This window comes from Charadrius vociferus, unplaced genomic scaffold (assembly GCF_000708025.1).
Source record: "Charadrius vociferus isolate BGI_N301 unplaced genomic scaffold, ASM70802v2 scaffold34, whole genome shotgun sequence".
NCBI classification, from domain to species: domain Eukaryota; kingdom Metazoa; phylum Chordata; class Aves; order Charadriiformes; family Charadriidae; genus Charadrius; species Charadrius vociferus.
In genome coordinates this window covers 1,089,007-1,113,930 of record NW_009647989.1, presented here as the reverse complement: position 1 = coordinate 1,113,930, position 24,924 = coordinate 1,089,007, and the positions used below count along the sequence as shown (strand labels likewise).

Genomic DNA, 24,924 nt, shown 5'->3' with positions numbered 1-24,924 from the left:
AGATGTAGGCCTGTTTCCTATGGTCTGTTCAAGGCTTGTTTTTCTGTGTAGGATTTCAAACAGAAAGGTTTTGTGCTGATTTTTCAGACATTTTGTAGATACCTACCAAAAATCAAAACAAAGCCATACACTTCTTGTTCCCCATTAAGTTTTCTTTTAATTGGGCCCAAAGCACCCAACTGTAGAGACGTATGAACCCAAGTTAAATGTGACCCAAGTTACTATTAAGCAGTGGGACACACACACCTAGGAGATAAAACAAATCAGAACAGGTTGAAAGAAAATGGCACCAAGTTCTTAACCTTACCAGTAAAGCTGACAGAAGATAGTTCTGATGATCCCAATTTAGACAATGCTTCACACTCCAATACCTGATTGAGACTTTCATGGATGCGTACCAGAGAATCTAGGACAAAGGGAAGAAAAAAAAATAATCAGAGAACAATACTGGCAATACACCTACCTGTTTTTACGAAGATTAGAGAAATCCATTCACAGGAGTATGTAAGCATGCCAGCACAAAATGGGACTCGCTACATAATTACAAATTACTATGTTTTCATGAAAATCAGCCCACAACAATTCATTCAAAACTATATAAAATTTAATGACCTAAAACACAAAGAAAGGGATCCTTACCAAAGCAATGGATGACAGATAGTCAAGGATTAATGGAGCAGAGAATAAGTATCAAATGTGAAAACAATTAGTTGACACAAGATGCTCACAGCAAATACTAGATGCTTCATGTCACAGTGGAAAGAACACACTTGCAAAGTTACAGGTCATTTGGCAGGAAAAGATAGGTAAGTCTGATGCTTTTATGTTAAGAGCAGCTGCATCTTTAAATCATAAAATGAAGTCAACATTTGGAAACTGGCAGAAAGCAAGCTGGTACAATATACATAGGTATAAATAGATACAGACAGGTACACACACCATGTGCTTTTAATACAGTGAAACAAAAGCACTGGACTTGATCTGCAGCACCCTCTACTGTTCCAGTTCTAAAACTCTGAACGAAGAGAGCCAAATGCAAAAGAATCAAAGACAACATGGATGAGAAGGGATTGGCAAACCAGAAAGGAGAACCGTGCTGAGAATGTTAAATAGAACTACAAGTTTAAAAGTAATTGATATGAAAAAAGGAACAGGACTCTGGTAGCAGGAAAGACTGTGGAAGATTAAATCCTTATTTGATTTGGGAGAAGATACAGCTGGCTGCAGGTTTTAGAACTGCTTAAGTCATCAGTGACTGCATTAAACAGGAATGAAATAAATTTGAACAGTATCATATAAGAAAAGAGACCCCAAAAAGAAGCAACAGAGGGAAGTCTGAGAAACTTTGGAAGCTATTGGTCCTTGAGAACATCTATTTACAAGAAAGGCAAAGACTTTAAGAGCATGTTCTGGACTAGAGGGAGACTGGATGCACATACCTAAAAATGTTGTGGCACAATTGGCAAAATGATTATGGGGGGAAATTCGTCTTTCTCTCCCAAGTGAAAAACAGCATTCTCACCTGATCTCTTTTCTTTTAAGGCAAAAGGGAAGTTGAGAGCTTTTTCTGCATACTTGGAGAGCAAATTGTCAATGTCTTCTACAGTAAAACCAATTTCCTGTCCAGTTAAGAGTTGGTGCAGTGTCTGCACAGCAACAGCTACCCAGTCCACCTTCATATTCATGAGGAGCTGTTCCAGCATGAGCAGTGGCCTGGAGGAGAGGTGGAAGTAGTTAACACGGGAGAGCTCAGGCAGAGTCAGCAGCACCTGAGACACAAGAAAAAAAAAAGTCTATGTTAAAATTATACACCTTCAAATCTATGTTTCTGTGAGATTAAAGACAAGAAACTAGCACATTAGCTTATGCAGAGAATGGAATAACAGAGAGGCCAAAACATGGAGGTGGAAATTCTCAGACCTTTTCCTACTTCTGTTACAGAATCACTGAGTGGCTTTGCAGAAATTACTTAGCTTCCACTTTCCCATTCAGTAAAACACTGCCTCACTTCAGAGGCAGTTGAAGAGTGGAAAGCATTTTGTGACCCTGTGACAAATATGTTGTAGCAGGGTAGAGTACATTCTCATATCAAAATAGATTTATAAAAATAATATTAGCCCAATCCTTATCCTTTCATTATCTGAGGAAACATTGAGAGGACAAAATAAGAGCAATTCTCCTAAAGACAGGCAATTAGCATGGACGCTTTCCAAATTAAATCATGTCTTCAAAAGGAAGAAGTACAGAAACAGGAAGCCCAGCAAACTACTGTTGTGGCACACACTGGAGCGAGCTGCTATTTTTAGTCCTACAACAAAATATACATTACAAGAAGCACTGTTTTTTGTTTACATATAATGGACTTGACTAAGGTAATCTACTGGTTAATGTATTTATTCCCAGGCTGAGCACAGAACCTGGATTATTCTGTCAAGGCAATGGCCATCCAGAAGAGGAGTGATGCTGCCTACCTTTGGAAGGCACTTGGGAGAAACACGCCACGTAAGTGTCAAAGACGCTATATAGGTGAGAGTATGTTTGTGTTACTACACAGGAAGGACATCTGGTGTTTCTAACACAGAGAATAAGTTGAGGATGCTTTCTTTTTCACTGGGACAAAGATAGCAACTGTCCTGATAAACACTGCAATTTTATTTTACCCCCACTGGGAGCTACAACCACCCCATAATACAGGAACTGCAAAGATGGAGAAGGAGAAGAGAAGCTTTAAGCCATCTCTAACCTTCCTTTGGATCCTGGGACTCAGGATCTTAGATGTGATATTGTGAGAATGCTCTGGTAAAGTCTACAGACTTATATATAGTGTGTATATTATGTATTATAAAATTACTTATATAAATCTATATTGGCCTTAATCCCACAATGCAGGAGTTTTACTCACCTTTGATCCCATATACAGTGCCTGGATTTCATTACGGCGTGCTGTTGTCAGATTTGCATAGAAGTGACCTGTGAGGTAATCGGCCAAGAAGTGAGAGGCTGCCAAGTTCGGATGCTGATCAAGGGACTGTTCACTGATGGCAAGGCAAATACCAGGGTCTTCAATTCTTTGTAAAAGCTACAAATACAAACAAAATACAGTGAATCCCTACTACATTCCTCGAAAGTAGCCTTTATAACAGGCAGTCCATAACAGATTATTGCCCTACAACAGTACAGCAAGCAAGTTAACTTGTGAAAGTGTCTTATGTATATAAGGATGATTTAAATAATCCATTTATAGACTACTCATTGCCTATTTGCTCCATTTATTAATTAAAATATTTTTAAAATTAAAGCAAGCAAAAAATTAAGCAAGGAATGGGACAAAAGTTACAGTGACGAGAAGGCTCCACTTTGCTTCCAGAATATTTTCAAAGCTACGTACTCTGAAAGAGTTCACACTTAATTTTATGATCTCTGTTATTAGGAACAGCTCTATAATTATTAGAACCAAAAGAGTTCACACTTCACTAATCTGGGCACCAAAGCACAACTGACCAATTCCTGCTATTAATTTTGCTTCTGTTTCTTCTGCTTAAGCAGAACAGAAATGCTTCATTATGATTTTTCAAATAAAAGGGGCCTTGTATTTCCATATAAGTGACATTTATGCTAGTAGGTCAAACAACTAGATTGCCAAGCTGGATTTTCACTGAAGCGGATCAAGGGAGAGCCAGGATACTGAAAGCATATCTAAGCAAACAGCACCTCATAAGGAAGAAACCAATAAGGCCATGAAAATGCACACAGAGAAGGCAAAGAAAACAGTTCTCAGCTTATTTGACTTATGGATGTAAGGCTGAAAGAGTCCTGCTGTTACCTGCAATGCTTTTTCCATGTCTCCCATCTCCAGTAAGTGGAGAAGGTGCTCACGGTGAAGGTTGATCAAGTCTTCTCTTGGGACAGGATACAAGTGCCCCCATTCCTCACACAACTCATAATCCTAAAGATGATTTTTGTTAAAAAAAAAAAAAAAAGGCAAAAAGAAAAAAAAATAAAAGGAGGCCAAACTCTACTCTCTCATACAGCTGTTTCTCCCAAAGTTCTTATCAACTGCTGTAGCTTAGACTCCTCTCCCACATGCAAAAAGTAAATAATTACACTGACAATGGGAAGAAGATGATAGTCGATTTTGTCAGTCGCAGCCTGCATTGAGAATACCTTCTCATCTCACAGTGAGCAAGTTGGCTTTTTATAGAGACACTTTTAAAGCCAGCCAGATTTACATTATTAGTACTTCTATAATAATCAAGCCTGTATTATGCCAAAAGCCATGCTACTAAAGTCTTCAAAATTCTGTGAGAAAAGAACAGGTTGTATCTCAGAGTAAGAATTATAATTTAAATTTAAGGATTATTAACTACATGTAAATCTTGACATTCAACACAGATCTGTATTTGTTTCTGTAGCACAGAACTGAGTAAAGAAATCCTTCCTCCCAAGGTAATCTTCATTGATCACTGTTTTAAGGTGTTATTTCAACAAATTTATCTATTCAAAGATTAATACATTCTACTTCAACAAAATTCACATAATGATGCCCAACCTTTGCTTTCAGAATGATATTCATGACAGCCTGGGGGTCATCAGTGCAGGCTTTTTTCAGATCTTGCCAGTCATTCCACAATGGTTCATTTTGCACGTTCAAAATCTGAAAAAGTTAATATGTAGGGTAGCATGAATTTTAAAAGCTTTATCTACAACAATCATTAAGTCTAAGAGAACAGGTGAGCTGATAACATCAACAGTTGATTCATACAATGAAAAAAGTCAAACAGGAGGCTCATGTTTATCACTAGCCCTTTTCTGGGATGACACAATGCACTTGCACTCCAAAAAAGACTACGCAATTTTCTCAGAGGTATAAGTCAACAAAGCATGTTTGTAAGGGAAGGTTTTTCAAAGACTAGATGGCAATAATTATGAATTAAAAAGTACACGTATACTGCAGACATTGCTGGCACTAACAGAGAGACAACTGAGCTAACTGTCAGTTAGCAGAACCATCACCAGACAGAGCTCAGCAGGGATTTAGGATTCCTTTTTTTGCTCCATTTGGCTTTTCAGTTGGTGTTGAACTCCAGGAGAGCTAGTCTGACTTAACTTGAGTATCTTCAGCCAGAACTGACTGCAATACAGACATGCTTATTAGACCAGTAGTCTTGTACACGATGCGTACCTGATACATCTGCGCTGCTAGAGGCTCTAGCGTTTGTACAGAATGGAAAAAACGTACTTTGCAAAAAAGCAGCCTCACACAAACATTTATGTCTAATCATGTTTGCAGACCTGAACGCTAATAGGAGAGTGGGAAAGTTATGAAGAATGGAAGCAGTGTGTTAACTGGATACTAAAGCACTGAAAATACATGAGCAATTTTGGATGAAAGACTTTAAAATCTTTTATGATCAAAAAAGAACGAAGGGCTAAAGCTGTTTCAAAAGACAAGTCTATTTGCTGCCTGCTGCCTATTTCATCTCACTGGTTACTTAAAGAATGACTTTATACCTTTTGATAAACCTGAAGTTCTTTCTTCCTGCTCTGCAGATTGGCTTTTAGTTCATCAGTTATCCCCAATTCAGAAATGCAATAAGCTAAGATTTCCAGACAGGCGTCGAGGGGCCATTTGTCCAGATAATGCAGGGCCAGCCTACTTCTCAACGTTGCATTTTTTACTGGGAACAAGTATTGCCAACCATCCTTATCTGTGGAGGAAACAAACCACTAGTTTGAAACTCAGTTTCTATAATTTGGAAAAAAAAATGCGATCCAGATGAGGATTTATCACCAGAAGAAACAGTACAGAGCTGAAAAGTCTATACTAGATTTATCCCAAGTGTCAGACTCTTGGGAAGTAACCAAAGTTAGCATGGGACACTTACTATCTTTATACTCCAAACGGCATCTCCTTTCACAGGATACATCATCCATGCATGACAATGACACTGCTGTAAGAGATGTTCTATTAACAGTACTCAGTTCTTCATATAAAAATAACACTGCAGATGCATTCCAGTTCTCTTGTAAGAAATTGGTCAGGATTTGTACATTTGCAAAACAGAAACTACACCATCAGAGAAAGCAAATCTAGGATGAAGGAAGGGAAGGGATCTGTTTCTGTCTTTGGATTTGCCCAAGGACCACTAGCTTAGTTTCCGCCTCCGGGCTGTATTCTTCATAAAAAAAGAAAAAAAGGAAGAGATCACAGGGAAAAAAGCCTGACTTAATCCTTCTTACCTTCAGCAGCTGCACAGCTCAGCACAGCATCCTTCACATCGACCAGCTCCTCCACATCCTGACTGTACAGATCTAAGACCTTCAGAGCTCTGTCCCAATCCTTTGCAGCAAGAGTTTGTTCAAAGACTCCCATTAATACCTTAACAGCTGTGGAGGAATGCAATCCTAGGAGAACCAGAGATATGTATGTCTTGCCAGAGAAGACAGTAGCCAAACTGCTACTTTCCTCTTGATGATGCTGAAGTGGCTCAAACATAGTAAGAAGAAATCGTTCCAATAATGGGAACTCCTTCAACAATGCTTCACACTCCCTGGAAATCTGTTCCAAACCTAAGGGCACCTCCCGTTTGCCCCGAAATTCCATCCAAGATAAACTTGATTTGGGAATTTTCTGTATATTAGATGCACTTAGACATGCCACTGTGGCCATTAGCTTCGACTGAGACTTTAGGAAGTCCAGGGAGGAGGCAGTGAGTGTGTGCTGGCTCAAGTCATTCACAAAGGATGGGTCCTGAGTGGAGACATCCTCAGAGGTCACTGCAGAATTGTGAACAGGTATTTCAACATCTGGCAGGCAGTGGTAGGCACACTGGTGTGCTAAGTTGCTGATGTTTATCAGAAGAGACTTTGCCTGGCTGCTTTGCCTTGCACTGCACAAGGACAGTGGTTCACAGCAACAGTTAACAATAACTTGCTGCACATTCAAGTTCAACTTCTCTTTAGCTAGGAGAGAAGAAAGCCTGCAGGATTGAAAACAAAACCAACTTACCCAACACATACAAAAGGTACTTTATAATTACATATTTTCATAAATCTTCCAAATGTTTTGTGAACACAAGCCCTCTAATATTCTTCAAAGGTACATACAGGGGAAGAGTACATATCCTATGTTTACCCAGTATGAAAAAATTAAAAAAAAAAATGCATACAGCACAACATTAGTTACTTGGAGCTTATGCTGCCATTCGTTCAAAGAAAAGGAACTTACTCTTCAAACATTGACTTTTACCTAAATGCAACATGCTAAAATGGTTCACTATTAGTGCGCACCTTTTTAAGAGCTACTTCATCAAATCAGGCACTTCCCATGCCAGCCTAATTTCATAATTTGTGATGGAAGAACCTTAGATTATCCAGTTTACCTGCTGACCAGGGCAAAAGCAATGCCCAGCTATATTCTTAAGCAGCCCTACAGGTCTATTTTATTTTATTACATTGCTAAGCTCCAAGTCTACTGCTCTGAACTGTCACACATTCCATTAAAAAAAAAAAAAAAAATCACATAAATGCACTCTCTCTTCACAACAGACAGTAATTGTTAAAAATACGAAGCCGCAGTTTTCCCTATCCAAAATCTTCAGGTTGGTAGAGAAGCCACTGACACACCAACCCTTGCAGCGTTAAGTGATCGGCTGGTGGGACACAGCAGGCTGCACTACTACCTGTGCTAAGCAGCCAGAGAAGAATTCAGTCATAGCTAAGGTCCAAAGTCATCAACACCAAAATAACCTAGAGAAGTATAATCTGAAGAGCACCGACCTCTCAGGATGAACCTGTCTCTCAAACACAAGCTGGGAGAGCAGCTGAGATGGACTCTGCTGTAACAGTATGAAAGGGTTCCCCACTTTCACTTCTGCAGATACATCTTTAAAAAAAAAAAAAAAATCAGAACATTTATTATAATACAAACACATTAGCTGAATACATCAACCAAGTTTTTGGAACACTGATTTTAAGAGCCTGAGTCTGAAACCTCTTTGACTAAATTCACAAAGGACAACATTCAGATTAGTGTGGTAAAATCCAGAGTAACCTGCAAGGTATTTGTGACTATGATATGCCTCTCAAACTTGACACCACTGGCTCACATTTTACTGGTCCTATTACCAAAACAGGCAGAATGGAGAATCTTTGGCCTTTAAGCAAGATCTAGGTTCAGTTTATCAGCTCTACTTCAAACTTTCACCAAAACATGTATTTGTGATGACAGACAAACTGTGCAGTATTGGTTTCTGGATATAGATTAGTGAGTCCATGGTCTATACAAGTCAAAGTGAGCAAAGGCAGAGGGAACTCATAGACGTACATCTGTTTTTACAAAAGGAGCGAAACCCTAGCAAGTATTGCTGAAAAGCCTTTGTATCCACTACTGAGTTATGGTGAGTAATTGTGAACAGATTCTCATAAGTTTTCCTTTTCCTTTTCTCTTCCAGTACCATAAAGTTTCCCCAAAACTCACTCAGTCCTTAAATACTGTGCGTTTTTTTTTGGCTTTGGCAGTTAGTCAATGAGGACTGAATCATGTCCATGGAGAAGTTATGGTTGGCATGGTAGTGACCCGAGCTGAACCAGCATGTCTGAAAACAGATCTTTGCCCTTTTTTCTTATCCTCTTGGGGAGGTATTCTCTGAAATCAGTACTGTGGTATTTTATATTAATATAGCTCATTAGTGTCAACTTTAAAAAACAGACAAGTGGTTTTTCTCCTGTCACAGTGAATGGTTCTGTTCTTCTGACAGCTTTAGGTGCTGATGGTGCACTTCTTTTTATGGACCGCCATCATCTGCTGATTCTGTGAAACAATTCTGCCTGATTACCTCTGCACAGCCTTCTACACAGTCTGCTCTTATCTCTGTGGAGCAGCAGGGCGCTGGTTGCCCCTAAGGGAGCAGAAAAGTGCACTGCATGCAGATCCAGTGGATGCAAAAAACAATCTTGCCTTACTGAGTAGTGATCAGGATTTTGGAGGTCGGGAGTTGTTTGTTTTGTCTAAACAAACTGAAGAATCTGGGTCAGTAGCTAGCATTGCTGTTCTCGTTTTCCTACTCCCGTGAGCTATTTTTATCTTAGCTGTGCGTGGCCTAGGTGTTAATAAGTAAAATTTAAAAAGCAGTGCAATAATCAGTTGAAATCAAAAGAACTGACTATGCACAGGTAGTTTGCATGCTTGGGCAAGGAACCATTTTTACACAAGTACTTTCCAGAATCAGGCCACACTACAGAGTCTGGGTATCTTCACCTAGGCTTAGACTTTCCAGCAGAAACCCCTCACCTAGCTCTGCATTCAGGCTTCGTAACACAACAGCAGCCAGTGTAGTGACGTAGTCGAAGAAGGCCTTCACAAAGTTTGTCTGCATGCTGCTCTCTGGCGTGGCTTGGACATGTTGGTCAAGAGTCCTCAGCAAGAGCTGTGTTTGATTCCAAACCAGGTGCTTCTCCAGCTCCGCAGGTTTCAGAGAGGCCTGCTCCACCAAGGTGCCAAGCAGGGTCCCTTTAGAGTCTGGTTTAAAAGAACAGACATAGATCCAAGATTCAAGTAAGTATTAAATGCCAAAAAGGAAGAGGGAGGGAAAAAAAAAAAAAAAAAAAAAGACAAAAGAGAAAGAAAGAGGGAAATACTTTAGCCTAATTTCCTCTCTGCAATTACAGATTTCAGTCTAGGCATAATAATTTTATTGAAAGCAAGAGAAATTTTCACAGCAGAATAAATTAATGGTTTATCTAAATTGGTAACCATGCCTCTGACAAGTTAGAAATATATTAAGGCAGGCCTAAAATATACCTAGTTGCATGTCATTAACACATAAGCTTATTCTAAAACACAGATGTTGACCAGTCTTTGTGCTCCGTAACATTTAGCCATTACAGTGCTCCTAAATTTTTGCTCATTAAACATACCAATATCTTTAATTTTGGAAATTTGGTGAATGGAGGGAAAAAAAAAAAACCATAAGAAAACATCCCAGTGCTATATAATGAAGAAAGCTCTGAATAAAAGGCAACTGTGGAAGACTTCTTCAGAAAAGGATAAGACTTTTTGTGATAGCGCTATGAAAATTAGAAGGTATTATGTTACGATGGTTTTACAAGTTTATCTCTTTTTTGTTAAAAAAAAAACGAAACCAAACAAACCAACAGTAAGGGTACATCTAATTGTCTATAAGCTGTCAGGTTAAAATAAACTTAATGAACTCCTTGTTAGGACTGAAGAAAAATAGAAGAAATAATCTCATTGGTATTTTCCTTTCTTCTCTGGTAAGTTCACAATTTTAGCTTTGAAAATAAATGCTCAGAATATCAGAATTACACATAAATTCTACACTTTGCGTTTATAATTTCAAAATTACATATTTATGCATATGTCAAAGAGCATTACTACTAGATTTATAGTTGTCTGGATAGGCTAAAACAAAAATTTAGATCCGTTTGTCAGTCTTCACGATCACAAAAATAACTCACCCACAGGACGTTCAACATGTGCCAGTGCTTTTAGGATTTGATCCAGATTTTGTGATAAAACAATTTCATTAGTAATACTTTCTTCAGTCAAGGCAGGGTAGCAAGCTTGCAGAAGGTCTACAATACTGCATCGAAAATTACTTCCTATTTTCTCATCTGAGACCTCTACAAAGAAGGAGAAAGAAACAGCAACTATAACAAAGACACAAATATTTTTCCACAGAGAAGCGTCCACAGAAACAAAATTGGATGATAACCAACCACTCTGCCAAATTCAAAGTGCTTCAGTTTATTCAGACTTGAGCTTGCCTGCCCCCCTTTTTGTTTTAAACACTAAGCTAAAAAAATGGAAAGTTCAAATTTTACATTGCAACAGAAGGCAAGAATTTGACTTAAGCACACATTTAAACAGAAAAATCTTACCAGCAAAGCATACTACCTGGCTTGGATTGCCCTTGTGATGTGCAGGAATAGTTGAGAATTTTACTTATTTGCTGGAGAACTGCTGGGAAACCCTTTACACCTTCAGAGTGTAGTAAAACACAGTCAGGTCGGTGGCCTGGAAAAGTCATTGCACAAAGTAGGACAAAATAAAAGTTAGGAGTGGAAAAAGGAGAAACTAACATGAAAGTACAAAATGAGATTTAATTAAGACTTGGATGTTAGCACAAACAATGCGTCATAGAGAGGAATTTTCTGCTCCCAGACCCATGTTGATTAACACAAATATCAAAAGCCTACCCCGAGTTTCAAGGCTGTTGTACAGTTTTCTTTCTGCTGTCTCCAAAAGCTGTTTGCATGTCTTCCAAAGATGGCACTGAGTACAAGCTAGGTCAAACGCTGCCATTGCTGAAGGACTGAGGTCCTCAAGGACTTCCCGTAGAGGATCAGTATGTTCCAGTTGGATGTTGCTGATCCAAAAGTTTTCTTGGAGAGTAGGGGCAAGACTTCCAGAAGTTGCAAGCAATTTATCAGTAACATCCGAGATGGAATAAAATACCATACCTACATATGTCAGCAAAACACACAATCACTAATTAAATAGCATATTTATCTCAGATCATGCCATGGATAATTATTCTCTAATCCTTTAGGAAAGTAATTCAATAGGTGGCCTGCTTCATGGACCAATTACTGCCAAATTAGTTTTATCCATTCTGCATCAACAGCAAATTTCAGCACTCAGTCTCCTTCTAAGTCAAAGAACCACCACTTACTCTTCTGAAGAATTCTTGCACTCATTAAGACAGTATTCAAACTGCTTTCTCCTGTTTTCCACTTCTCCCTCACCTTTTATGACAAGAACTCAAAAAATCCCAGTCCTTACCAGCTGCTGCTGCATTCCCTATCGCTTGGAGTGTTGAACGGCCACTGCCAGATTTCCTGATGCCACCAGTACCATCTGATGCTTGATTCTCAATATTGTGCTCTACTCTTGCCATTTCTTGTACCGCCTCTTGGTAGCGCTCCATGAAAACCAATTCACCATAGCATGGTGAAGTATCCAGATTAAACATCAAAGCCACCTTCCAAAAATATAAACAGAGGTAATTACAGAGCACGTCAAAAGAAGTTTTCAAAGGCGGGGATTTTTAGAGGAGATAAGGGAACAAAAAAAACGTTCCCACAGGCACAGAAGGCTGAAATGGTGGGGGTTTTTCTAGGGACTTTTAAGTGCCTGAAAAACAGGACCTTAAAGACATTTTTCAACTGTTTTCATAAAGCTCAGCTATTATTTGCTGCAAGGCTGGAGTTGAATTAATTTTTGCCAACCACACTTTTCAGAATGACTCTGCATGATTTCAATACACTACGTAACAAGAGAAATCTATAAAGTTAGGCCTTAAAAATAGACTATTTTAAACAAATTCTATTCAGCAAGGAATACCTTCTAGAAATTTAAACACTGAGTAGATAAGCACAGCTGTGCAAGTTCCTACTATCAAATCAACAACAGAAAACAAACCAAGGCTGAATTCTTTATCATCAGCAATACTGAAATTCAAAGTAACAAAGCAAAACAAGTGCTTCTTTTCCCTGTAAGTAGGGAAAAGATGAAGTGGCGTGCTTGACATCAAACAGAACTAATGAGTTAAGCAGTAACCCGCTGCTAATGCAATGCTTATATGATATTAACTGCTGCAATATCACTATCTGAGACTCAGCCAAGTCACTGCTTTTTGCAGAGGATCCAATCACTGATGCACCTCAAGATGTTTTTTCAGAGCATCAGCCCAAAAGCCACATAGAGAAAGCTATGCACAGCTGTGAGTGAGCAAAGAACTACAAATGTGCAGATTGTGAATTTCAAGTCTTTCTGCCTGTTTTCAGCACCGTGAATTCAGCCTCAAAACATACCTCCTTCAAATAAATGCAATCCCCACTTTGGCTCCGCTTTGAGTAAGGAATACGCTTGCATGTTTCTGCGGAGTTTACAAGTGCCAAAGCATCATGGTTTTGATGCACTGACTAACGTAACAGTTCAGATGCTGCTTCCTCATGAAGCTTCATATGAGCTCTTTGTGTTCTTCATTCAGCTGAAACACTGAGCTTGGTCAGCTCTCATTAAACATTTTCATGCTTTGAGAACCCAGGTTTAGAGAAAGCATTTTTATATACCAAGTTAAAAAAAAACAAAACAACCAAGAGCATCCCTGGGATATTGGTTTGGAATATCTTTGTTTCTTTCACTTTCTTTTACTTCTGAAGTGACCCTTTCACTTGGAATACAGATGCTTCAGCCCCATGCTTACTAATGCAGAAGGAGCAGGAATTTCATCAGCTATCACAACCACAAATATCAATACAAAATCAGATTTTTACTTGCACAAAATACATGCAACTCATTTACCTGATGGGCTTCTACGAAGTTTCCCCTCAAAACACAAGAAACTAATAGTGATTCTGGTGGGGAAAGCATCATAGGAATGAGAGGGTTTGGCTGCTGTGGTCTCACCCTGCTTTCCAAATCACTCGAGCTAGACACATTACTGGTACTTCCCTCTGCAAGACAACAGAATTAATCCGTACACTATTATGGAAAAAAAACATTTCACCAGATAACAGCCAACTATCAGGTAACAGTACTTCACATATTTAACACAAAAATATAGGAGCAGAGTCGCAAGGAAGTTTTTGGGTAAAGAGGTCAACATAAACATCTTGTTAAAAATTCTCGCAATATTTCACTATCTGGTCAGAATTTTCAGTTTGGATCTCATACACATGTAATACTGTTTAGTGGCTACGTATTGTGCATGTGATGCTAGGGCACTGGTTCAATATAGATAAAGGAAGAAGTCTTAAGTATTGGACCTATTAAATCAATTTAGCAGGCCTAAGCATGTTTTAGGTTACAGAACTACCAGCCTATTAGCTTCTTTGATGGTCTGCACATCACTACATTGCATACTGCTTCCTACAAGCCAAAATTATCAAGAAAAAATCTAATTTTCTTATTACAGAATAACATTACTATTCTAATTAGAAAAAAGTCAGCCAAAAATGGGAGCTCTGAGAAGTGAAAAGTTCTAATTCTGTCCCGCATACAGCAATAATTCACATTAACTAGATAAACAAATACTTCATCATGCACATTGGCAAGGCAAAGAAATACTACGTTGGTGTCTTAATACCTGAGGTACTGGTGCTTAGCTCACTACTTGTACTTTCTAATGACGGACTGGAAGTTCCTTCTTTCCCATCTAAAATGGAAACAATCAAAACCAGCACATTAAACGCACTTTTTCTAGACAAGGTAATTAAAACTTACTGCAAATAACAGATCAGGCAATCACAAGAGATCTTCAAGAGTATCTCACAAATGAGCCAACACTGATGTCTACAATAAACGCAAAAACTGCTGATTTGAAGAAAATGCCAGGCAACAGATTATGTTGGGGTGGCCCATCAGTGACACATGTCAGATACTTTAAGGCTTCTTATTTTGGAACATCCCACTCCAAAAACAGACGGATTTTGGGGTGAGGAAAGGGTGAGGAACCCAACCTTCCCCTAAGGCTGCCAATTTAAGCCACAAATTCCAGTAAATTCACATCCTAAATACTATTGTGATATGAATGAAAATATACCAGTCATTGGATATGGTGGAGAAAGGGGAGAATTGGTACTGTAGTTGCAAAGTTCTCCCCTGCCCCAAATCAGACTATGCATAAAAGAAGTTATTTTATTACCTGAATTTGAAATTAATTACCTTTTAGTTGCACAGGTGAGCTTTAGGAAAACAACATTAAATTAAGAGGAACTAGACTAATACACTTCAAAGCAGTTCGAAAACTAAAGTAAATAAATCTATTTTTCCACTCCTAGTCCGTTAAAATCTAACTGCATTCAGCTATGAGCTCAGCAAACTTATGCACATTTCAGAGGTGTCTTCTCTAAGTCACTTTCTCAACCTACCTGTCTTGTACCTTTGAGATCTACTTCGTTTCTTAAAGCTGGAGCACCTGATTAAAGAGCAGTATCTCCTGGAAGCTGCAAGCTGATGTTCTGTGAAACGTTTAAACAAAAACATTACCAAATAGCTGAACAGGCCATAAACACAGTTATTTGTCTACCTTAAAGAATCTATAGGCAGATCTATGTAGATAGATCTATGATTGCAAATCTCCAAAGGAAATACAGTTGATCTCAGCTAAGAGCTCTTCTGCAGCAAGTTTAAACCAGCAGCTTGAAGTACTTCTGATGCAATTCAACTAATATTGTGTTTTTCACATCCACATCCAATGTTGCTTGGAATGTACTATACCTTCTACACACCTTTGATGAGTACTAAGGGTCTTTTTCAACCTAAATGATTCTATGATTCTAACTTTACAGGGAAATAGGTATAGTCCAAGTACAGAAGGAGCTAGAAACAAGGTGAAAAGAATAAGAATTAAAATAGTAAAAGAAAGAGTTTGATTTGTCATTAAGGTTTTGCTGAAACAACTGCGTTCTTCAGTAATGCAGGGTAGTTTGAACCCTGACCCACTCAACAATTCTGGAAGTGAGGAAGTAATGGGGGTGCCAGCCCTTGTGACAGAAAATCCAAGAGATACGCAGCGTCAAGAAAATCCAGCCACCATTCCCTGAAAGATATTCCCCCAATAGTTGTCATCATTTTTCAGAAGTCAGGACTCAAAAGTTCTGAATCCCACAGAAAGCTGCTGCCTGACCAATATAAACACTGAGGACTGCCTACTCAAACATAAGTCCCATCACATCCCCTCTTTTATAGAGGCAGACTTGAGAAATAGTTGAACACAGATTTGGAAACTTGGAACATTTAAGGTCCATACTGCCCAATCCTTCTTGGGACATGGGTTTTGCATGGTCTGAGACACACAATAAGCCACACTACAGCACAAGCAGAAATCTGATAGCAGCAGGGCTAAAAAGTTCTAGAATATGGAGAAGGGTGGGAAATAGGTTCCCGAGTGTGTTGTTCTAGCTACTCCTGAGAAGTGGTCTGCATCCCAGAATAATCCAGCTTCCTCTGATACACGTTCCTAACATGTTTCCAGACTAAGCTAAATCAACACTCTCTCCATGAATGAGATGAGTCTATCTGGCTTGCACTGGATCACAAACCACCACGTCCCTTCATATTACTGCACTGTCAACATAATTTGTGACAAAGCGGCAGAAGAAACACAGCCAAACTGAAGCAGTATGTCTACAGAAAAGATGGAAAAAAGAAAAAGAAACCCCACACTTTCTTATTAGAACAGAGATTACTCCTATTGACGAATGGCACAAGAACTAGGTGATGTCCCACCAAGTCACTCTCCTAACACTTGGCAAAATGTGCTCCCTCAGTAAGATGCTCAGGGAATTTATTCTTGAGATCACTGCCTGGACAGCTGTCACAGAACAGTGTTGATATATCAGAAAGTGCCAGATATAAAGCCTACCTGCATTTCTGTTACTCATCACCACCTTGTATCGCCAGTGAGCTTCAGAAATGTATTTGGAAAACTGTAAAACACGACTTCCAAAGGCATCTCTGCTTGCAGAAAGATTCAAGCACTCAACAAGCTCCAGCTCCTCACGTAGCACATTACTGGAGTCCCATGGGAGAGAACTCTGAATTTCTTCCAGATGGTTAAGGAGCAATGCGAGGAAGGCATCCATGGCCACATCATCCACTAAAAATCCAGTAACACCACTGGTGAAGTGTTTCAGATCCAGGTAGTTCAGTCTAGAGGTTTCACAGCTTTTGCGACCTAATATCGACTCATGAAGATCTTGGGTATCTGTGTGAACTGTCCGTGCAGCCAGCAGATGCCTCTCTAATTTCTTTTCAGCCTCTATTAGGCGTTGTGGACTTTCCGAGGTGGAAGACCGCCGACTAGCACTGCCTTCTACATTCACAGTAGTACTGTTTTTGTCAAGATCATCATCCTCTGCATAGTCCTCAGGTAGAAGAGTCTCAGTATGGAGGTCACTGTAGGACACAAAAAGCAAGGAGAAGATGTTCTCCAAAACCTCCAGGCGCAGAGGAGCAGGAACACTCCTTAAGAACTGCTGACACTTCACAAGGTACTGAGAAAATACTGAAGAGCAATCTGTATAATAAAAAACAAAAATAAAGAACATTTACAACATTTTCCCGGAGTTCCTTTCTCCACCCTTTGCCCTTTAAGAAAATCCTAGAAGAGGGAACCATCCCAGAGGCTCAGAACTGACCATTCCTCCAGAAATCAAGTGAATACACACCCAATATTTTGCATTTAGAAAGGCAGCGTGCCTCCTCCCTCCCAGTAATGCCAATTATCACCCTGTGCAATGATGTACAAACTTAGATCACACTCATTCTAGCCATTAAAACAACTTCAGCTCTGGGAAATCATAAGCTCTTACAAAAGCATCCACGCCACTACCATTCTACATCTAATATCACCTTCTTTTTGCACCATATTTTTAATATAATTACCTTAAATTTTAGAACAAGGCCTGTAGTTTATTCATATCTATTATTACTAAAGGTAACAACAGCTCAAAGAAATGCCATTATACGTGTTTGCAAAGCATTCATAGCCCATGGAATAAAAACATCACGTGTACACAGGATGCAATATTATCCCAATACTAAATGAAATTCAGAGCCCAGCAAATGGAGAACCACAAGCTAACGAACCCGAGAAAGGAGGCCAATCACCTGCTGGTTCTTGAAAAGTTGCGTCTTCAGGAATATCACCAAGAAGGCTGCGTACGCAATCTTTGCACTTGGAATGCTTATGTGAATTCACACAGAGAGCATAGATAGCATATTTCATGGCGCAAAATGCTCGAAAGAGTGCCAGATTGCGTTGCTGACTCAGGGTGTTAGGGAGTGCTGCCGCTGTGGAGTGAAATAAGGGTGGTAAGGGTGTAGGAGGTAGACAAGAAAACAGTTTTCCCACAGTTCCCACACAGCAATATTTACCCAGTCTTTCTTCCCCAGCGTCACCTCCATCCCATATTTACTCTATCTCACTGTTATCTCATGACATTTGAGGGGGTGAGAGGGGGTGGGGAGGAGGGGAAACAACACCCAACCAAAAACCAAAACCAAAACATAATAGATGTGCACAGAGAAGTCAGGTCTGGATCCCCTTCTGAAAAGGAAATTTTCTGTGAATTTGTGTTACAGGACCTGGCTACAGCACAGAATGATCAAATTCTGCTCATGGTGAGTCTCATTAGAGGTACATGGTTAACTTACATTGCTGCATATACAACACAGGGACAGGAGCTGTCTCGGTACAGACTCTTAGAATTTTGTGTTCTACCACACAGCAGATAAGTAGGAGGATAATGTAGACTGGCTATGACTGTAGTGAGAATAGAGTACTACCACCTCTACAGATTGGTACTAGTAAATAGATATCGCGGTTGATTCTATCCGCAATGGCTGGCCATATAGATCATATACAATCTGCAATTAATTAAAGAAAAAGTACAGTCCCACAGTTTCCTTCACACATTTTATCATAAAGGCAACCGAGAGAAGTACTACACCCACTCCTTCCCCCATTTGCTTCTTTTCTGCTTTTTTTTTTTTTTGAGGGAAGGTGTCACATGACAGACATGATCCCTTCTTAGTACAACAGAACATCAGAGCTGCAAACTATGTAGAAGTCATATCATCATCCACTATCCTATATTCTTAAACAAGGGGTAGATTGTCCCTCTGCCTATTGTCATGCAGGGGAAGCATTAGCAAAATGGTTTTTTTAAACAAAACACTAGTGTGATGTACTGATCATGTCCCCATCCAGACTCTGGGACTGAATAGCATGACCTAGAAAGTGTTTCAGCACTGTCTTCGACAAGGCTCAATTTCAAAGAAAAGCACCAGCAAAACTACAAAGCACAAAAGCCCTGAGGGTGCAAAGAGTTTGAAACCAATTATTCCCTATCACTGCAATTCTAAACAGCGACAATGGTGGAAACTATAATGAAGACAGCAGACAGAACTGGGGAATCATCAAAGTACAAATCCTTTGCAGAACACACACAGCCACAAAAATGCTATAATTCACCAGCAACTCTACATTAATATGTAGCATCCAAAAAGCTCTCAATACCACCGCTGTAAGTGGAATTAAGGCAGGTGAAGCTAGAGAGCCAATAAATGCAGTCCTCTGAAAAAGAGAAATAGTTATCTACAGATACAAGATACACACTGGTAATCAAACGCAAGTTTAATACACTTTTGCCCCTTGGATGCCGTGAGTCTGTGTCAGTATCCGCATGTAAACCAATCCTTTTCCCTGCACCAATACTGAAGAACTACCCTTTAACTATAAGCACTTGTTTTTCCTGTGCCAGAAATATTAACACCTTATTCTCGAATTCTGTAACTCATGAGGAAACTTCCGCCCATCATTTCTTTTGTTAGAATGACTGAACAAAGCTAGTGCTACGCATTGATCCGAAGGCTGCCTGAACACAACTGTCAACCAGTACCACTACTTCGGTTTCACTACTGCAGCTGACAGGTGTGTGTCAGATAGAAGGGGAAGAAGGGGAAATACATGCTGTGAGGGGAGAAAAAGGCCTGTTAACACTACAAAGTCAGACAAATCAAAACTTCATGACTCCTCTTCTCCCTTTAAGTTTCAAAATAGATTATTTTAAAGGAGATTCTATTAAACCATGTTTATAGAATTATCTGAATTTTACAATAATCACTGGGCTGAAGAGAGGGGACTTGTCTTCCATTAGCTAGTTCCGTAAATTAAAGTGAACTGAAAAAAGAACAGAAACCACAGCTAGACTACTTTTGCTACAGTCACACAGTTCCCAAAAGATACGATGGGATTGCCTCTTCCTGTTTTTGAAAGGTTTTGACAGAATTTAAGCAGAAAAGAATTAAAATGTAAGAACTGATTGAAAAAAAAAAAACAACAAACCAACATCAGCAACAACAAAACAATTAATTTCAGAAAGCAAGACACTGAAACTGGAAATCTATATAGAGTCTCAACCATTATGTCTTTAACGACTATTCAAGACAACTGTCACAATAATTTTAACACCAAAAGCTGTAAAAATAGGACTGGAAACCAACATCTTAACAATATGATACTGAAAGGAGAGAAAACTGCTTCTCGCTAGGCAACCTGGAAAATCTGTGCAACATCCATTACTGAGAGCTCTCCACACAACTCAGGCTGAAATTACACATGTGCAAATTCACATCCATAGAAGGATGGAAAAATTGCAGCGTCTTTGGTTCTAGTATATGCAGGAAGACTGAGATTCTGTATTGTTACTAAGAGGCCCTATCAGAAAACAGCATTAAAATAGCAGCAGCTGAAACTGGACACAGGCCACAATCAAAAGAGTGTACAACGAGAGTCACTTCTAAGTGAATTAAAATGTACAGTAATCTCTGGCATTTTAGGCACCAAATTGGAACATGGGAAGAGGAGAGAAGTAAGGCAAGAGGGATGTAAATATAGCCTGTAGGTAAGCCTGACTGATTTTAATATTAAAGTAGATTTGGTAAGACTTAATATTAAAAGGAAAAAAAATACCCAAAATGTTTTGTATCTTTCAAAAATGAAGATGTTACAGTATGAGGTACTGTCAATTTCATCTGGCTTTGCCCTTTGATTTTAAATTTAAGTACACAGATGGCTGAAATCCAAAACTTACACTTACTTTTTAAGATAAGGGCATTATACCATACATAAATTACAGTGAGTAGCACATACTATGAGCACGTGCGAAGTCTTGTTACCATTTTGAAAAAGCTCTTTTGGAGTTCTGTCCTTGTGAGATCAAAGAGATCTCACAACTCTTTCTTGAGAGATAATTTACTCCCTAAAAGGATTCTAAAATAATTTCCACATGCTCTCTAGTTTTCTTCCACAAAACAGCTGATAAGTGGTATCTTCCTTATTTACAGAAGTAGGTCAAAAGAACAGATTCTTCCTGGCAGCACATACTCAATGGATCGGGGGTTTTCTGTGTTCTTACAGCCCTACACATTTACCCTGCATCTGTTGGTCTCTAGCAGGAACTTTTTGAAGAAGCTCAATAACATCGTCTTCATTCAGTGCCAGAAGATTAGTGAGATGATGAAGAGAGTACACTGCAGTGTGGCAATCTAGACTGTGCAAGTGTTGCAAAAGAACCTTCCTTGGGATAGTAATACTGCAAGAGAGAACAAACAAAGAGGTGGCACAAACAGATTTAGGTCTCTCAGCCATGTTTAAAGTAATATCTTCCACTCTAACTCTGATTCAATCAAACTACGGCAGTTAAAAATAAAAACCAATAGCATAACTAATGCCCATGAAGCAATTTTGAGAGCTTGCGATATACAGTCACTAGAAGATGATTAGCCAAGATTCACAGAAAAGAACATAATTTCTGTTTGCATAAATTGGCTAACAGGCAGATTTGGCAAGACATTTTGGAAAAAGTCCTTCTGATCGTTTTACCTGTTTTGCTGTATGCACCATTCAAGAACTTCCACCTGAGCCCACAGCCCATCACAGAAATCTTTCAGTACTGAATCATTGCACAGATCCTAAATGGAAAGACAAATAAAAGAATCCCTTTACCACAAATCCTCTAGTCAGACAACAGAACCAAGCCTGTGTCACATATGGGATGTTCATAAGACTTCTTTATGCAGATGGTAACTTTCAGGTACAGAAAATTGCCAGTTTTAATAAAACTGTTTAACAAAACAAAGCCAGCAAACAAAGGCTATTCTGAAGGACCATCAGAATCAGTCAGCCTCCACAAAACACACCTACAGACCATGGAAAGGTGGTTACATCCCTTTTCAAGATTAGCTTTCAAAAATGCAAATTAAGGCTTCCTAATAACAGTCCAAGACACTAACCTCTGGAACTAATCCATGTACCAGAACAGATGATATACTGGGTAGCAGACAGTTATTGTCCTATTCTACTACAGATGCCTGCCTGCTAAAATCAGATCTAAGACTTTCACTTCGCAGAGGCTACTGAACAGACCTTCAGTTTATTACCAATAGATGGTAACTCCCTTAAGGCAATACCAGCCTAGATCTGTGCTAATGATCCAGCAGTAAAGGCTCCCTGTCTGCCCACCTCTGTCATGCAAGCCACTTGCCCGCAGGCAGACATCATCTGAACTGCAACTACACCCCCAGAGTTAGAATCCTCTCCCTCCTTCAAAGACGAAGACTACCCCCAAACAAGGTGGATCTTTCAGTCACAGCTCCTGTCGTTTCTCAGTTCATTTTGAGAATGGGTACATGAAATTTCCAAGCTACCCTGTTGTTGAACTCAAGTTGCGACCAGAATTAGTCACTATCCAGGGATGACTCACTGGACGAAATGACACTGATTAAACGTCCCCCAGCTCTTTTCAAAACTAGTCAACAACCACTGCTTTCTTTCTCTCTCTTATGTTAAGAGCAAAGGCTGAAGACCTCATGGAAGATAAACTTTCAGAATCTTCTGGGCAACCATACTCCCTTCACAGCTGAAGAGTACGAAGAAAGGCAAGTGTCTAATGATGTTACTTACACACAACTGTAACATCTTCGCTTTTTAATTCCCTTTTGAGAAAGATTAACCTTCTCACTGGAAACTCACCGTTTTACTTGTCTATTTAAAGAAAACTTGCAGTTCGGATTGTCACAATTTGAGGTTGTAAGTTGGGTGGGTTTTTTTTAATTTTTTTGCAAGCCAGGAAAAAATCCATTCAAAAACCCAACCAACAATTTAAGCAAACAAATTGCATTATCTGGACTCAGACTGTGATACTGCCACTAGCTTCCTGCTCATTTACCTGAGTTTTGTGAAGAGTCCATAGCAATGCTTTTGCTGATTCCAAGCTTTGACAATGAGTCCATCCTAGCAATACCAAGAGGCGGCTAAGGGGGTTAAATTCTCTCCTCAATAAGCTGTTCAGGCCTGAGTAGTCTTCTCTTTTCAGTAAAGTTAATGCAGTCACCTAGAAAACAAAAGGAAGTAGTATTTATCTTTCCAAATGCAGAGACCCATAATGCTTGGCAGGTTGTGTAAGCAAATAATCACTTCAATATCAGCTTCACTAAAATAGGAAAGTTCTGCATCTGGAACTTCCCTAACCTTGTATTTTCCAAGCCATCAGGTTACTCTTCAGTAAAACTGTCATGAGGAAACAACCCCTCATTTCAAGTGTTTACTACAGAGCCAACTCACACTCCCTCCCTACATTATCTTTACTTTCTTTCTATTGATTATGTGTCTGGCAAGGGCATAATTTAAGAAACTTGAATGAGCATGTTATCTAGAAGTGCAAATACGCTGAACCTTGAAAACTTGCAGTTTAACAGTGACAACCTGCCTGTATTCTATTTCTTCTATCTATGTAAACACATTCAAGTAATTTAATTCATACCAGAGTATTTTTCTGCAGGTCTTTGAGCTCTTTATAAATTTTAGCATGCAAACTAGTGTCATTGCCCCAAGTCTACCAGCATCAGAACAGCAAAGCAATGGTCATGGGGTAAATCAAGTGGCATATCCGACAAAATTACAAACAGAACACCGGTCTTTTTAAATCCTGAAGATCTAATATTCAGTCTGCATGCAGATGAGCTTTTCCAAAAATCCCACTGAATGTTTTGAGTTCATCAGCCAGCAGAAAGTAGGGGAGTTATCACCAGTTACCTCCTTGTTCCTATAAGTTATGATCCTTATTAAGCACTCTTTCAATACAAAATGCTTCTGCGCACCATCAAGATACATTCAACACAGGAACTGACTTTAGCCCCCATTGGGTTTCCCTCTATATGATTTCATGGCCGTACCAGAATCTGTTCCAGAAAGTGCTTGCTGCTGCTCAAGCAGTAGAAATAGGCTGTCTTCCAAGAAGCAGCCTCTTTGGGATCTGCGAACAAAGTCATCACAGTTCGCTCCATATCCAGCTGCTCAGATGAACCTAAAAAAACACCGCAAGATTACCTTCCAGTACAGAGTGGTACCTTTGAAAGAAGCATAATTGCTGTTAATTTAAACTGAGAAACACTCAACATTTCCTCAAATACTAACCAGCTGTTACATGCTAACAGTTAAGACTCTCAGATATTTTTAACGGGACAAGAAAGCCAAGCAGAGAAATTTAATAGAAAACAAACAGGTCCAATAGGAAACCAGGAAATTGCTGGACAGCTATCAACATAGCAAGAGCCTGTTCAGCACACAGGCTGTTTGCATTAGCTCAGGTCACACTGCCTTTCTTTCTCCAGTCATACCCATCTTATCTGTATGTTGCATGAATTCTCACTTGTGCTCTGAGACACTATGCTGCTTTGCAGGGCCTTAAAAGACTCGTCCAGCACAGGAAATTGGTGCAAAGTGAGAACTGAACTACTCCCAGTGAGAGTGAAGGTATCCGTATCTCCACTTCTCTTCCCCCATGAGGCAGCACTAACTGTAGTTACTATCAGAAACACAATCAGAGTCTGCCACACCACATCAGCCTGAACTTCCCTTCAGCAATCCCTACGAATGAAGGGAGGAGAGAGGATACAAACGCCACTGACTTACACCTCATAGTACAGAGACGAGCAAAAGAGGGTAGGCATTCTAGCTTTTCCCTCCTTGCATGCTCACCTGCCATTTCCCTGACAAGAGCACAGGCACCACTTGCCATTCACCTTCAACTGAGACCCTCAACTAAATGCACCAGTCATAGGGAGGGACAAAAGCTTTGAAGTTATCGTACAAAAACAACAGTCAGGCTCTGGCAAGTGAGCAGGCAATGTAACAGCATCTTCTTTCCAGCTGGGATACTGGGCCACTCCACATCTCCTTCCACTGCTAGAAGTCTTCTTTTCCAATGTTAAGAGGTTTGGACATTTTGGGATTACTGAGGTAGTTATTGGACTGAAATGGAACATCCTCCAACACAGGTAACCCTGAGCTGTAGCTGAACCAATAAAAACTTCATATACATCTGAGA

At 39.5% G+C, this 24,924-nt stretch overlaps 1 protein-coding gene across 1 annotated transcript in view; it reads right to left on the bottom strand.

The window, feature by feature from the left end:
* ZFYVE26 (zinc finger, FYVE domain containing 26) overlaps positions 1-24,924 on the bottom strand; it is a 49,122-nt gene that overhangs the window by 18,764 nt on the left and 5,434 nt on the right. The window contains exons 5-26 of the mRNA XM_009883481.1: positions 23,771-23,901; positions 22,765-22,929; positions 21,420-21,508; positions 20,969-21,129; positions 17,642-17,824; positions 16,395-17,048; positions 14,899-14,988; positions 14,115-14,183; positions 13,331-13,482; positions 11,807-12,005; positions 11,221-11,484; positions 10,919-11,038; positions 10,480-10,644; positions 9,293-9,520; positions 7,780-7,885; positions 6,241-6,980; positions 5,512-5,708; positions 4,550-4,654; positions 3,824-3,946; positions 2,903-3,079; positions 1,523-1,769; positions 308-406 (exon numbers count right to left, since the gene is read on the bottom strand). Coding sequence (XP_009881783.1) covers positions 308-406; positions 1,523-1,769; positions 2,903-3,079; positions 3,824-3,946; positions 4,550-4,654; positions 5,512-5,708; positions 6,241-6,980; positions 7,780-7,885; positions 9,293-9,520; positions 10,480-10,644; positions 10,919-11,038; positions 11,221-11,484; positions 11,807-12,005; positions 13,331-13,482; positions 14,115-14,183; positions 14,899-14,988; positions 16,395-17,048; positions 17,642-17,824; positions 20,969-21,129; positions 21,420-21,508; positions 22,765-22,929; positions 23,771-23,901 — 4,464 coding nt within the window. The remainder of the gene's footprint in view (positions 1-307; positions 407-1,522; positions 1,770-2,902; positions 3,080-3,823; positions 3,947-4,549; positions 4,655-5,511; positions 5,709-6,240; positions 6,981-7,779; positions 7,886-9,292; positions 9,521-10,479; positions 10,645-10,918; positions 11,039-11,220; positions 11,485-11,806; positions 12,006-13,330; positions 13,483-14,114; positions 14,184-14,898; positions 14,989-16,394; positions 17,049-17,641; positions 17,825-20,968; positions 21,130-21,419; positions 21,509-22,764; positions 22,930-23,770; positions 23,902-24,924) is intronic.